At 41.5% G+C, this 14,309-nt stretch overlaps 2 protein-coding genes across 3 annotated transcripts; both read right to left on the bottom strand.

Annotated features, from left to right (window-relative positions):
- Positions 1-131: 131 nt before the first annotated feature.
- Positions 132-4,086, bottom strand: LOC129597302 (uncharacterized). The gene is made up of 5 exons (XM_055494784.1): positions 3,788-4,086; positions 2,593-3,322; positions 1,652-2,366; positions 1,443-1,593; positions 132-825 (listed from the first exon to the last, which is right to left on the bottom strand). The coding sequence occupies exons 1-5, from the start codon at positions 3,914-3,916 to the stop codon at positions 544-546; spliced, it is 2,007 nt and encodes a 668-aa protein (XP_055350759.1). The 5' UTR covers positions 3,917-4,086; the 3' UTR covers positions 132-543.
- LOC129597301 (uncharacterized) lies at positions 3,959-13,969 on the bottom strand. Of its 2 annotated transcripts, XM_055494782.1 has the most exons (13): positions 13,565-13,969; positions 12,833-13,075; positions 12,587-12,701; positions 12,262-12,529; positions 12,037-12,188; positions 9,045-9,215; positions 8,808-8,905; positions 8,644-8,745; positions 8,291-8,561; positions 4,734-5,528; positions 4,425-4,667; positions 4,117-4,192; positions 3,959-4,018 (listed from the first exon to the last, which is right to left on the bottom strand). In XM_055494782.1, exons 1-11 carry the CDS (start codon positions 13,690-13,692, stop codon positions 4,437-4,439), a joined length of 2,574 nt encoding a protein of 857 aa, XP_055350757.1. In that variant the 5' UTR covers positions 13,693-13,969; the 3' UTR covers positions 3,959-4,018; positions 4,117-4,192; positions 4,425-4,436. The 2 variants fall into 2 exon arrangements, with proteins under 2 accessions (XP_055350757.1, XP_055350758.1); XM_055494783.1 differs by lacking the exon at positions 13,565-13,969 and having other exon boundaries at positions 12,773-12,859.
- Positions 13,970-14,309: the final 340 nt, after the last annotated feature.

The following is a 14,309-nucleotide window of genomic DNA, read 5'->3' as shown; positions in this document are numbered from 1 at the left end:
TCATAACACTGCATGAACCGGTATAACTTATTCCACTAGAGCTGAAGAAATAATGATTTTTCGTGCAGTTTCAAACATGTGTTCGAAACATTTACGTATTTGCGAAATTTTGCGTAAATGCGTACCGGGGCCCGAGGCCAAGATTTCACTTATCATTGTATTAAAAATTATAACAGCCGGGATGATAGCAATAAATAATCGAAGAATAGTGCCCACAGTAAAAAGGGGGTGCCAGTCACTCAGGACAGAGTCCGCAAAAAGCGAGTGCACTTTCCTAGTTAATCAAATGGCTGTTACCGTAATTAGTTCGTCATTAACTCCTTTTGCACGACAACCGACAATTAGTGAACAGCCATTTGAATACACAGTAAGTAGTACGAAGAGCCTGAAAACGGCCATCGATGCAAAGATCGGTAAGGTTGCGATAATGGAAAAAAAAAACCAATGCAGTATAAAAAATAACACTAGTTTTGCGCTTGGGCATGAAATTTATCCATATCCGTGGCGGGGCGGACTGCGTGGAAAATCAAGACAGCACCAAAATCACGCTGAGGTGAGCGTGCCATTAGAGCACACTGCCAAGATGTTGTTCCACGATATATTATGAGAATTTTTAAGTGCTTCGTCATTACCAGTATCGTAATAGTACGTTCCGGGCGACTTATTTTCGAAGTCTGCTGTTGGGTTATTGTAAGTTTCTCTGATGAAGTGGAAGATCGCCATAGGCAACTTCTTCAGTTCTGTGCTCGTATCCAATGCTTTTCCTTTTCCGGAATTTTCGCCTGTCGCTCCGCAGTCTTCACTCTCGGACGTTACGGGATTCAACTGCGGAATGGAAATGTACTTGTACGCTAATATTATTGTTTACAATGAGTGCACACTTTATTACAGCCTTTTACCATGAACAACGAATAAGTCAGAGCACGAATTAAACTGGTTCTACCTGTTCTTGAGTGACAGCCACCGCCACCTGCTGCAACACGAATCAGTGCAACCGCGAACAACGTCGTGCCTCTTTATAAATTTTATATAATATTTTTAGCTGTACAATTTTTTGGCTAACAGTTTCAGCTTTCTTCCATTTTAGCCGTACAGAAGTGTTTGAAGAAGGGCGGATCTTGATTTAAGTCATTCGGATTTACAGCTCCATTATCTCACGTTAATTGTCTCTCACAGCTCCTCAGCTTTCCCGGTAATTGCAAGCCGGGTTAATACTGTACTTATGGAAAAAAACGAAGATCTCAAGGAACCGGCTTTACGAATTCACCGCCGAGATCGCCTTCGAAAGGCCGAAAGTTAGTTTTTGTTTTTGGCCGCGACGTGGTAATTATTAAAATCATATACAGAGTAAATTAAAAATTTAAGCCCCAGCGCTCGGAGCCAAGCAATGAAGCGCTCAGACTGAGACAGGTTTTCGAAGAGTAATTTTCGCCAGCACTAACCAGGTTGAATACGTCCTTCGTAATGCCGTAGTACGCTTTAAGCCACTTGGTTGGGCTATGATCCATATATGGATTTCCGATGTTCACTCCGCTTTCCCTTTCGGTGCGACTTAGAACATAGGACGGTAAAATCTCCATAAATCTCTGCCACCTTAAACAATAGATGTTGTGGAAAGGAAAGTCGGACATACATTTTCTGTAATAATTACCTTTTTGGTTCTGGTTTGCCATTGTTAGCCCACCAGTCCATCACTGCCTTGATAAGTCTCTGACGGGCTGCCACGTACCACGGTCTTTCGAGGACCACTAAAGAACAGCCGTCTGGCATATCCCGCATTAATATGTTTTTATCCACCGGAAATTCCGTTCCCAGAACGAGATATCCCGTTTTCATGGCCTCTTCCGAAAATGTACCAAATGAACAATTAACGTCCGCAATCGGCAGGTCTATTTCTTCTGGTCGTTTGTCCCCTCCATGAACTGTAACGTCACGACCTTCACGCGGAAAATTTTCTGTTGGACTGCTACGTACAGCACCGCTGACAGCTGCTGCTGCACTGCTTGTAGACGCAGGCTGTCTTGCAAGGATTTGCACGTCGATTCCTTGTCGTTCGGCCGTTATGTCTGCATTGTGGCGCTTTCGAAACCCAGTTATTGTACCATCTTTGCTGACAGCATACAGCTGGGTTAAGATAGCCTGGTTCCCAACAAACGGGCATCCCGAAATTTTGCGGCTCAAGTTTTCGTGGAAAGCATTTTTATATCCATTAATCAGCAGCAACCGGATAACGTCAAATACTTCAACATCCCGGTAACATTTAATCATCATTGCGTTGATAAAGCTGTGATTACTGCTGTCCACTGTCACCTTTGAACTTCCAATGATATTCTGATTCCATGATATGCAGTCCAGTGCTTCGTGATCTACGTATAAACGACATATTACACAATGCGCATAAATTACACGACATCATCGTTAGTCAAAGAGAGCGTTCGAGTTTTCAGTGTAAATTTAGATGGTGATTCATGGAAAGAGATTTGCAGCTCGTTTTCAAATTCACAGTTGATAGTAATAGAATTAATTAATTATGTTGCACTTATTTTGCAGTTTCTAAGCACTGATGATTACAAGTATCGCTCGTCGTCTTACGCATGCATGTGAAGATTTCTCCGGATGGAAAAACATACTGTCGAAAATTTCGCATGAGTCCTTTTATATCTTCCAATATTTCGCTTCCACAAGATTTCAACAACTGGGGCGTCCTAGCTTCAAGTAAGTGTTCACATTCGTTGCGGAAATTAACAAGAACTTCTTTTACTTTATTAGCGGTTTCAGCAGACGATGCGTCTCTGCGTTTATCAATGGATATGTCCACAAATTTTTCAATAACGCCGATATCCCACTGCTGGGAACTTTCGTACAGCGTTTTAATGAACCTTATAAGCCGTTCGTGCTTTCTGTCACGCTGTCTCAAGAGCTTCATTATTTTTTCCGTTGCAGTTTTTTTATACTCGCTGTCATAACTCCGGACTTCCAGTAAATACTCTTTTATAGAGGCTTCCACAGACTCTTTTATGGAGGCTTCCTGGCTTGGAGAAATGATTCTGCTCGCAATGTCCGCTACAGCAGCCGTAATGTTTTCTGGCAAGGTTGTAGTTCTGTCATGATGTTTTCTAATGAACTCGGCTACAGCAGAAGTTGCTCGAACGGCCGTCCCGTGTCGGTTGAAATATTTTGATAAGGCGGGAAACTGTGTATCGGCGGCTGGGTGGGTGTCATCCCCAAGTTTCTTAGTGGTTTCACTCGCATCAATTATTACGCACAATCGGGACAGTTGAACATTTACAGCAAGTAGGTGGTCGTCATTGAATGGAGTACCCTGCAATTTCCCAGATTATTATAATAAGTTGGATTCAAAAAGACTGAAAATGCTCCAAACTAAAAGTTAGCTTTCGGCTCATTAACCTTCGGTGATAAGAGGGAAAAATTTTCTAAGAATTACAAAATCAATGAGCACTGTGAGCAGTTATCACAAGCAAGGATGAACCATTATGGCATTATCCGCATCCCGCTGTTAAATGTACTATTTTGGGCTGCTTTGGGCCACGTTTTGAGCATACGAGTACTGAATCCACAAGCAGTTACTGCGAATAATAAAATAATGTTATTGTGCTGGCTATTCAACGTTTTTGCTTGTTTTTAACACTAATTCAGAAACAGAAGAACTGAATCACAGTTACAAATTTCCAAAACTGTTTACTGCTAATTGATGACGCGGTGATTCACCGGTAGATACCGCTAGCTTTAACAAAAGTTGAACTTTTTAGTGTTCTTACGGTCGTACCTGGACAAAAAGCACGTCAGAAAACTTGTTAATAGTGGGTGCTTCTAAGTCGAGAAATTTCTTATTTGCCAAAATGACAACCGTTGTGCGGGCGATTTGGGCAGCCCGCAATGGTTTGAGGAAGCCCATCAGCCCAATGAAAGCAGGAGATCCGTCCGATACAATGCAAACAACGATATGGTCGCGACACAAGCTCAATCCTCTGTCTTCCTGGTCGGATTTGTCTGGATCCTGTTAGTAAAATAAATAATTATGTTTTAGACAACAAAAATGTGAATGACAGAGAAAGAAAAAATATAATCAGGCCATATTTCAGCGAAATCGTTTACGATGTAATAGAGCTGATCTTCAGGGTTGAGTTGATATTGTCCCGTTTTATCGTACACATCGACCTTGCTGACATCCCTAAAATAAAAGAGATGCAGGAATACAGCATAATTTACGTAGATGTGCATGCATTGAAACCTGGGACTAGAGTTTGGAACACAAGCCCGTATTCAAGAACTAGTCCGCCCTAAACACTGAGATCATCAGACGTCACGTAAGTAATTTACGCGGCTATCAGCGTAGATTGAAGGTCTGCAGGGGTATTTATTTTGCGCAGACCATAGCGCAAAACACTCAAATTACAACTCACCGTATTTGTATTTCAGTCTTGTTTTTGCTGGCGGGGCTGTTCAAAATATCGGTAAGCTGCAGTTTTAGCTGCTTCATTGTATGCAACATCAGCTCGGTTGTTTGTTCCCGTATCACGGCTATGCTTTACATAGAACAACAGCGTTCCAGGTCCGAGAATCAGATTGTCTCGTGGGAACAAATGGTACTCTCCTTCCTGCAGCACCGCAAACGGACTCCCATCCTTTAGCTTTTCATAGGCTTTCTGAAGATTTAACGCTGGTCAAAATCAAAGCAGTGCGATACTCAGCACTATCTGCATCATTCTCACCTTTACATCTTTGAATTCTACGCCGGAGTGATTTTTTTGGACGTTAGCTTGGTGCTCTGTTAAAATGGCAGTAGCGGCGGGCGGGATTTGAGGTTCGGTTTGAAGCCTGCTGTTATTTCCACCCGAGTCGGAAACCGGTGAAAGCCGAGAAACTTTTGAATTCTCTTCAACTGTTGAAGTACTCTTGGTACCATTGGTCGTATCGCAAGGGTCTGTGCTTTTTTCTCCCGACTGGGAGGGAGTGAAATCTTCGCGGCTTTCAGCTGGAAGTTTGTTACCGTCCGCTTCGCTTTTTTTTAGGAGACGTTCGGTTTCTGAAGGATCTTCTGAAGGATTATCATGGTTGCGGTCAACGATATCAGTGGCAATTTTATCCTGAGTTTTGAAGGCTGGTGAACTGCTTTCACCGGAATTCGTTTCGACGCTTGCGTTTGATGAAAGTTTGTTTGGCGTGAGGTTGCGTAATGGTTTGGCGTTACCATCGTCCAGCGTAGGGGCGTTGGCGGTATCTGGAGAAAAACTTCTTACTCCTGCTAACGTTTGTTCGGTAGATATATCACGTATTGAAATTCGAGTTGCTGGTTCTCCATAATCCTGTGGTATGACATACGACCGGATTGTTTCATCCCCAGATGGATTAAGCCAGTCATGAATAATACTGGATAATGCAGGTACAAAATGTCTTTGTGCCAGCAGTGCAAAATGAATCTCAGGAACGCAAACGACCCTGTCAGGCGGTCTCCCAGAGCAGAGGTTACGTTCATCACTCCAGTTGGGAATATCATAAAACAGATCCTGTGATACACAACGAAATTCAATAACACCGATGTCAGAAGGGATTTGCAGTCATGACTGGCGTCATTTATTAACTGCTTCGATAACCTTTAGCATTTTAAATAACATATTTTTGGAAAATTATCTCCTAAATCAAGATTGACTTTTTCAATAAGTTGATAATTTTATAAAATAGAGCATCGCACAAACGTTCCTACCTTTATATTTGAAAAAATCTTAAGATTTGGAGAAGGTCTAAAAAAATTTTTAAAAGTTGTAGTACTTAAAGGTTGTTAGTACTTAAGGGCTGTTAATTTTGGAAATTATCTCCTAAATCAACATTTATATTTTGAAAAAAATTGTTGATTCTATAAAATAGAGCATCGCACAAACGTTCCCACCTTTATCTTTAAAAAAATCTTAAGTTTTGGAGAAGGTCTTAAAAAAGTTTTTAAGTTGTAGTACTTGGAGGTTGTTGGTACTTGAACTTTTTAAGGCAGCTGTACTTGAATGTAGCAGTGTAGTAGTACCTTTACTTAGGTTGTAGCAGTTGAATGTAGTACTTATCACTTAATCGCCGGCGTATCATGAATTTTTGGAAGTTGTAGTACCTAAATTTAGTAGTAAGTACGTCATAGTACTGTACTTAAATGTTAGCTTCTAGAAAGTTCTAGATACATGGTTGCTGATGAATATGCTTTGAAACCCATATTTTTAAATGTAGGAGAATTGCTGCTGCATGTGTAACGCAGTTTCACATTCGGTGTCAAGGGCACCTTGACACTTGAGCAACTGTTAATTGTTTCCCACAAGTTTCCATTAATTTTTTAAGTTTCCATTTCCATCCATTTTTTAAGTTTCCGTTTCCGTTTCCAGGTATAACTTAAATACGACTACGCTGTAAAATCCGTAACAACAACAACAAAAACAAGGTACAACTAATTATAGTTTATTACATCAAAACTTATTATTTATTACTTATAATTTATTACATTTATTGCATCAAACGTAATTTTATTTGTTTAAATTCTTGAAACTTTAAGATGTTCTTTAAATCTGTTCGAATACCTCAACTATAAAATTTTCCAGAGTCGGCTCATAAGCTTTTACATTTCCAAAATTTTAAAATATTTCTAAATATTTCGGCTTGGCCCAGCGGGGCCGTTACCCCTAATTTTTTGAGCCTCCAGAGTTTCGAAATTATAAAAATATCTAGAAATCTAATACCTCAATATCTCACGATCTAAAGCATCTGTTCTATATCTAGATTTCTAATCTAAAAGCCGGCCCGCGGCTCGTTTACCGTATCCACTCACGTAGCGGCTCTGTGATACTGGTGGTAGCTTGGGTATTCACTAACCTACGTTGCTCTGTAATACTGGTGGTAGCTTTGGGCCTTGGCATTCACTGACCTATGTTGCTGCATATTACTGGTCGCTGGGGCATTCACTAACCTACGTTCCTCTATATTACTGGTGGTAGCTTAAGTGCTCATTAACCTACGTTGCTCTGTAATACTGTTGGTAGCTTGGGCATTCACTAACTTAAGTTGCTCTGTAATACTGGTGGTAGCTCGGGTAGAAGTATTCATTGACCTACGTTTCTCTTTAATACTGCTGGTAGCTTGGGCATTCACTAACCGTTATGTCTAATAAATACGCACGTATTTTATTTTATTAAATACTGAAGAGCTGAAAGTCTTACAATTATTAGCTGAAGATGGATCCCGAGAGGGCACCTTGACACTTGAGCAACTGTTAATTGTTTCCCACAAGTTTCCATTAATTTTTTAAGTTTCCATTTCCATCTGTCGTACCAAAAAATTGAAGTTTTGAGTGGGCTAGATCGGCAAAAAAAAGTTACATAAAAAACGTGAAAAATACAAACAAAAAGAAAAATTACGAGGTTTTTTCAATAAAGAATAAATTTTACAATAAAGAATATATTTTACAAATTTTTATAGTTTTTACAATAAATTTCTATAAAGATGTTCGAATTTAACCGGTAAGCTTGAAAGCTGTCTGCATTCTAAATGTTTAAAATATCTTCGTAGCTGGCCTCGCTGAGGCTTTACATTTGAAATATTTCTCAAAATCGCTGTTCGAAGTATGTACATTTTGTAATTTCTTTCTTTCTTCCATACCTAGAACACAGCTGGTCGCGCGCTAGCACGACCGATACCTGTATCAATATATCAGTTGCGCTTCAGAAACTTGTTTAAAGACTAAAGAGCATGATTGATCACACGTTTGAAGAGCATGTTTAATGAGCATGATTGATTGTTTGAGGAGCATAATTGATTTGTGTGACATTGTGACATGTGGGGGCTTTCTCTTTCAGGCTTCTGCTACTCTCTTGTGTCAGGTTTTCCAGATTGGTAGATTTCAAAGTGATTAATATTATACAGTGGCGGAAGAAAATTGAATTTGCCGTAAAGCAAGCGTAACTGGTTTCCTACTAGGTGGTCGGGAGCGCTCTGATTTCGCTCGATGTTTCAACATAGAGAGAGTATATCGGTAGAGATCAGTACACCCGCTCTGTATGCTGCAGCTCCTATCCGTCCCCGTCCCCCTATCAAGAACTCAATTACGCTTACTTTACGGTAAATTCGATTTCATTCAGCCACTGTTTATTAATATTAATCACTTTGTAGATTTGCTTTGTGTGGATTTTGGTTCGAAACCTGTATTCCATGTGGTTACTCATTAAAACTACGTAATAATTGATCGAGTACCAGTAAATAGCGTTAACCGATACTGAAAGCGCAAAGCGCTCACTATTACCTTGTTATGGAGCATAAGGACTTTAACAATGACACGAAGTCTGGAGCGATGTTGCTTCAGCACATGCACACTAAGGTAATTACGGTGGTCTTCTTCTTCTGGGTTTGGCGCACTTTCGTTAGCAAGGACAAAAGCACAGCGACACATGTCGGAGATGTTTTTGTCAATGTCAGCCTGGTTAAATACCGACCCAGTGACAACGGTCAAATTTCGCTTGTGCTTCCGGGCAACACTGTGCATCTCTTCTGTGGCACATGATGAGGCAGCTGATCTAATAAGACAATTTGTTTCGTCATCTAACAACTACGGCAAGTTTTGCCCTTGTGACATTGTTTCCTTATGCCAGCACTCACTCTAGGAGTACCAAGATATTTTCTTCTCGATTGCTAATGTAGAAGTCTTCGGCAAATTGCTCAACAGCATTCGGTCCCACTGATCCGAGTAGCAGCACAAACCTAACCAATATAGACCATAACACCATAAATTATGGAAGTTCTACTTCGGTGGTCTTACGTACGCTTTATCCCCTTTCCTGTAAACTTTGCCAAACGAGCGAAGCCGTAAAATGTTTGGTAGCTGCTTCAACATGTCCGGTATAAGTTGCGCAATGAATAGCTGCAAAACAATTAAAAAATCATCCATAAGGCCTTTGTGTTGCACAACCGAAAAAGGCCAAGCACTCGTGCCACAGCTTAATGATTATCGCAGTAACAAATGTCGTGCCACCATTTTTGTTAATTTTTAATGAATTTACCAAGTTAATGGCTTGCACAACATAAACGGATATTCTAGCTAAGGTTGTGTGCAACTGAATCGATATCACGTCCAGGTACACCAGTTTTCCATAGAGAAATGCCACAACTTTGCCATATGTTAAATCCTTTTGACCATTGTATTCCGTGTATGGGTCTCCCAGTATTTCCATCTGAAGGTAAGAAAACAAGTACACTGTACACATGATTGAGTTATTGGGTTTCAAGCGAGTTTTTAACAGTGCGTCTTACAGATATGGGTAGCCCTGAATATCTGATCACACGAGACAAGTTATTTCATGTGTGCACTAACCACTGCGTTTCCTGTGCCTAATTGCCTATTATTTTAACTACTCGTAGTCAAACCGTAGTTGTTGTCCTGAACATACAAATTCTGACAATACATCGGGCGAATAAAAATGTGCAGTAAGCCTCGAATACGATCTTATACCGGTCGCGTGGGAACTTTATGTGTGCTAACACGACAGTGTGGCAAATGGCTATGCGTCATTGTTTCGTACGTGTCGAATTTAGTGCAAGGGTCGGGTTTATGGGAAAGATTATCGCAGTAATCTGTATTAATTATTGGACCTGGTGACGGTGGGCGGAACGCAGTGGTCTGTTCAGTCTGTTAGTATTCTGATGGTCAGCGTGCAGTATATGGTATGAGTATATATAGCAGCCGTTCGCAGTGTATGCGCTCACACTTGGCACTGCGTCCGGCAACGATCGGGATTTGAAATGATTTTTTTTAGACGTTGTTCCCGCTTGTACGCGGGTGTGTTTGTCAGTAAATAACAAAGCACCCCCTTTGTGTATTGCATTGTTTGTGTCTACAGTAACAGAACCTGGGAACAATAATACAGCGTATTAGCGTATTGCATCAGCCCCGATCCAGATATGGCAGGGGTGACAAACTGATCGAACGTGCATTTTAATAGTCGGGTGGGAGGCAAGGGTAACTGGTGAATACAGGAAAAAGAAAGCAAATAAAACGCCTTGGACCGACCACCACAATGGGTGACAAAATTTACTTAACTCCGGACCGTTAACCGCTGTCGGCTTACAGCGCATACGATGAGTGAGCGCCGCATATCCGCCGCTATATCAGGTCACTGAGCAGAAACGCGGCAGCCATGATCTCTCTGTTCTTTGTCTAAAACCGCAAATCCGGTTCCTAGGTTAAGTAAGTTTTGTCGTCCATTGTATATCTGCTGCCATCATCCGGCTGGAGTTGGACGTTATGGCTGAACAGGGTGCGTATGTATTGCGCCGGATTCCGCCAGATACATTCCCGCAACACAATCCTCCAACCCGATATTACGTAAGCGGTTTAAGGAGTTTCTTCCCTTTCTGGATTTGACAATTAAATTATGTGCAACGCTTGTGCTAGGGGATACGAGATATTATAAACGCTCAGCTGCATGACAGCGTACGCCGATCTCGCTGCTGCAAGAGATTTCCAATTCAGTAAATCCGATCGAGAACTGGCTGAATGCGACAGCCATTCATTTGCAAAACACAGCCGGTACTTTGCGATTGCTTTATGCGGCTAGTTGTTTCGAAAGTTTCCGTGCATTTGTGTGGCTGGTCGTTGTACCATTGTTCCGTACAGCATATCAGGGTGTGAGGCGATGGCTGCCCTGCCTTCACTTTCGTGACGCTACGCGAATGCTTCGTTGCACTACACCGTGGGGAATTGCCGTCTGTGACGTGTCTCTTTTCTGATTGGCTGACGGCTACTGCCGTTCTTTGTGTAACACCGCTGAGAGCGGATTGAACTTGGCGCTAAAAGCGAGGTCTAGACAGTGTTGATTTAGCCGTGAGCGAGAACGCTAATAAAAGTGTATTACGATAACTGGATGTCGAGCGTTGTGCTTTTCTCCCATAAACGTTACGTCCTACACTACACAGAGTCCTGTCAGTCTGGGCTACTGTCCTGGATTCATCCTGAACCCACGGTGATAAGGGGAAACTATTCCACTCAAATTGTTTTTCTGTCGTCACCTGTGGTTGAACAAGGCGTTCATGAACCAGATTTAACCATAACTCCTGCCGCGACGTCTCACTGCAGGCGGGCGAAGGTGATAAGATAGGTAAACTACTCCAATAAAATCGTTTTCTCTCTTTTATGGGTTTCATAATAATGTGAATTACCATGGTGCCACTTAATCAATGCCTGGTCTCTGTATTTCTTAACGGTACACTTCTATACTTTGGGACGTTTTCGTCGGAGAGAGTCAGCGGACGTTTAGTCATATTTCAATTTTGTGGCGAATATCCTGATTGTTCGTTGCCTTTCGATAACTGTCCTACTCCCAAATGTCTTGCGATAAAACGGTACTAAAGCGAATGAATGTTGTCTAAGCGGTCTCACCATGTGTGGCTACCTGTTCTGACCAGCTCACCATGCGGATAGCATGACTAGACACATTTATCGGAAGCTGCCCATTTTATAATTCTAAACTTGATTTTAGTTTTGTGTCCTTTTCCGTTCGTACGGGATAATAAATAAAGGCCTGCGATCTGGCCGCATAGTGAACTCGTGTTTCTCCTTTCTGGTAATCGTAATCATAGCGCTTCGTGAGTCGTGACCTCGTATCCTCTTCCAACCTGTACAGTCAGTAAGCTCCCTCAAAGCGCTGAGTAAGCAATTCGATTTGAGATGCTTTAAGAGCATCGTTTTAGTACCCAACGAAAGGGTTACGCAACGAGCTGTTACGAAATAAGGATGACGAAACGTGTGCAACGGAATCTTCCGCGACTACCTGGGAATGGGGTGTCACGTGAATTGCACTTCAAATCGATTATAATGCGCTAAAGCATATAATTAGTGGTCAGAAGCTCAGTCTGTGTCAGTCTCCTACCCCATTTGATGTAATGGCTATTTGTTTTGTTGCCGTCAAATGGGCCAGGTGGCTCATGTCGACAGACGGTGCGTAGTTCTGGTTTTCGAAAACGTTCGTCGCATAATTTTAGGCACTAGAAACTCACCAGCTGTATCCAAGCAGCAAAACAGAAAAAGCAGCAGACGATCCGTGTCGTTCGTCGAAAAATTACAGCAATCGAAATCGGAATGTTGCGAAATACGCCCAGTAACTCGTCGCCCGCCCACACGATGCAGAGTAAGCGTAGGAACTGTAGGCCTAGATACGCAAAAATAAATTATGCTGCTGATTCTAAGCAGGATATGATTTATTCTGGAAATAAAACACTCACTGGGCAAGGTAAATCTCCAGTGCGTTAAATTCGTAATGCTATTCAGGCCAAACACGTAATCAATCTCATATGTAATCAGGAGAAAATTCGCTGCGTTGACAATAACTTCCCAGTCGCGCAGCAATCTGGACGCTCTAGCTTTAATGGAGGACCATTTTTTCTTCCTGGACAGCATCTTGAAGTCCTTTATTTTAAAAAATCTGATGTAGCTTTCACACATCCGATGAAACATCTCACGAGGTGATGCACCGCCTGCATTTGTTTCCATCTGTTATATAAAAATACAGTAACAGGGACTGAAAATCACGTATTTTAAACATATAACCTGTAAGGGTTTTAAAAACAGCAGAAACAGTAAGGAAGCATTTATAAGCAGATCCCAGAAAGTCATTCGCCAATATTCGGAGTCGAGCTTGCTGTACCATCCGCCATTCAGCTTTCTAAAGAACAGTTTCTTTCTAAAGAACAGTGAAGTGGAAATCAAGGTTTATTATATCAGGTTTTTGCTTACGTCAGAATACGTCAGACGAGAAAATGGCCGTGCTTCTATAACTGGTGGTTAGCCAATTACCTGTCATCACTCCAGTAAGGAATAAAGAAGTTCAAACGCAGTGAACACGCGTTTAAAAAGAAGACACATGTCCCACGAATGAATAAGAATGGCCACTCCTTCACAAAAGTAACTAGTTCTTTCCATATATCACAACAATGATGGATGAGAAAATCGATAATCAATACAGCCAGCACCAAGCTTGCTACAATGATCGGGCCCAGGTAATGAAAAACCCACGGTAAGTGAGCCAGCGAAGTGATGCTGTAAATATTATTATAAACTCGTATTATATAAACGCGAATAAGGCAAATCGATTGGTACTCATTGGACCTACATATTAAGGTACTTAACCGCTGCTGATTTTAATTTCCCTGGAGCAACAGCAAGTCCGCAACGTGAAATATTTGAAATTATTATACGAATTTTGTGTACAAAGCATTCGAAAAATATACATTGTAATGACCCAAACATTATTAAATTTGTAACCTTTTGCAAGTGCTTGTGCGGTTCCGTCATGCAAAAATTTAGTTAAAACACTACTGATAAAACAAACTACTGATCGGTTGCACGACTGGATTTCATCAGTGCAGTGCTACGTAGTACGTACTACTTCTGCTTCAGTCAACGGACACAAACTGCTTATGCATCCTGTAACTTTACTATACGATGCTCACAAAAACTTTGCAGAAAAAGTCACAGAAATATAAGTAGCATTTGGCCAGTGCCGGCCACAGTACAGTAGGGCCTTACTTCGGTGGAGCAAACAATTCTCCGCTTGTGGCCGTTGTGCGCGAGAAGACATATCCAGCTTGTCCGCTGTTGAATGTTGCGGCGTCAGAGGCGTAAGATGCATTTAGCAAAGTGGTACTTGAATCCATTCTTGATGTCACTTCAGACTGCACATTTAGGCATTCTGTTTCAAATAAATAATGTCTAATAATATTCTCGCAAACTGGTACGTAATCTTTGCCGATATCTTCTTAAGGTTCTCGAGTTCTGTAATTACTGAACAATGAGAACACAACATTGACTAGTTATGTATGACAAATGCCGCTATGAAAGCCAGCTTATGTAACTTTTGCAGTGCGCTGCTGACTGAAATCTTATTGCCAGTTTTACAGGGCTTGGTTCTTGAGTTCTTGTAAGACAGTGTTGTGTACTCATACATCTAAATTCTAAAACGGCGTGCATATTCTTCCGGCCGGGCCGGGCGTAGTAACGCCGCTAAGAGGCAAATATGTTTCGATTTCGACTACGATAGTGCACTGACTGTATACATTACAACGTGGCATTGCATATTATTTTCAACTTGTGGGGTAAATCAGTAAAGTGGTACTACTGAGTATAGCGATACATACAGCTGCTGCGGCAACGCGTCGATAAAATAGTAATTATAGTCCTCCTTGCCGTTTAGCAAGCTGAGTCAGAGCGTGGTTCCTTTGCGCGAGAAGTTTTAGGTGAATTCAGAAAGCGGGTAAGTAGCAACTTGGCAGCC

Source organism: Paramacrobiotus metropolitanus, unplaced genomic scaffold, assembly GCF_019649055.1.
Source record: "Paramacrobiotus metropolitanus isolate TYO unplaced genomic scaffold, Prichtersi_v1.0 Parri_scaffold0000103, whole genome shotgun sequence".
In the NCBI taxonomy this organism is placed as follows: Eukaryota; Metazoa; Tardigrada; class Eutardigrada; order Parachela; family Macrobiotidae; genus Paramacrobiotus; species Paramacrobiotus metropolitanus.
This window is presented reverse-complemented; position numbering and strand designations above follow the sequence as displayed.